This window comes from Pterocles gutturalis, unplaced genomic scaffold (assembly GCF_000699245.1).
Source record: "Pterocles gutturalis isolate BGI_N339 unplaced genomic scaffold, ASM69924v1 scaffold25082, whole genome shotgun sequence".
NCBI lineage: Eukaryota > Metazoa > Chordata > Aves > Pterocliformes > Pteroclidae > Pterocles > Pterocles gutturalis.
The window spans coordinates 20,612-20,899 of NW_010113567.1; the positions used below are offsets into that span (position 1 = coordinate 20,612).

General features: G+C 60.1%; 1 protein-coding gene across 1 annotated transcript in view; it reads left to right on the forward strand.

Annotated features, from left to right (window-relative positions):
- The first annotated feature begins 24 nt into the window (after window positions 1-24).
- Window positions 25-288, forward strand: part of FAM163B (family with sequence similarity 163, member B) — a 652-nt gene continuing 388 nt past the window's right edge. The window contains exon 1 of the mRNA XM_010074558.1: window positions 25-160. Within this exon, the coding sequence (XP_010072860.1) occupies window positions 25-160 (136 nt within the window). The remainder of the gene's footprint in view (window positions 161-288) is intronic.

The following is a 288-nucleotide window of genomic DNA, read 5'->3' on the forward strand; positions in this document are numbered from 1 at the left end:
GGGTGTTAATGGAGAAGAGGGCGGATGACAGCCGTGACCGTGGTCATCACAGGTGGAATATTAGCGACTGTCATTTTGCTTTGTATCATCGCCGTCCTCTGCTACTGTAGGCTCCAGGTAAGGCTGGGGAGGGGGATGCAGCCCCAAAGGGCACTGCGATGGGGAAGGGGACCCACAGCCAGCTTGATGTCCCCTGCCTGCTGGTCCCCAGGGCTGGGGTGCACAGAGCAGCCCCTCAATGGCAGGGTTGATGTTTTGGGATGGCAGCTAAGCCCCAGCCCCCTGGGA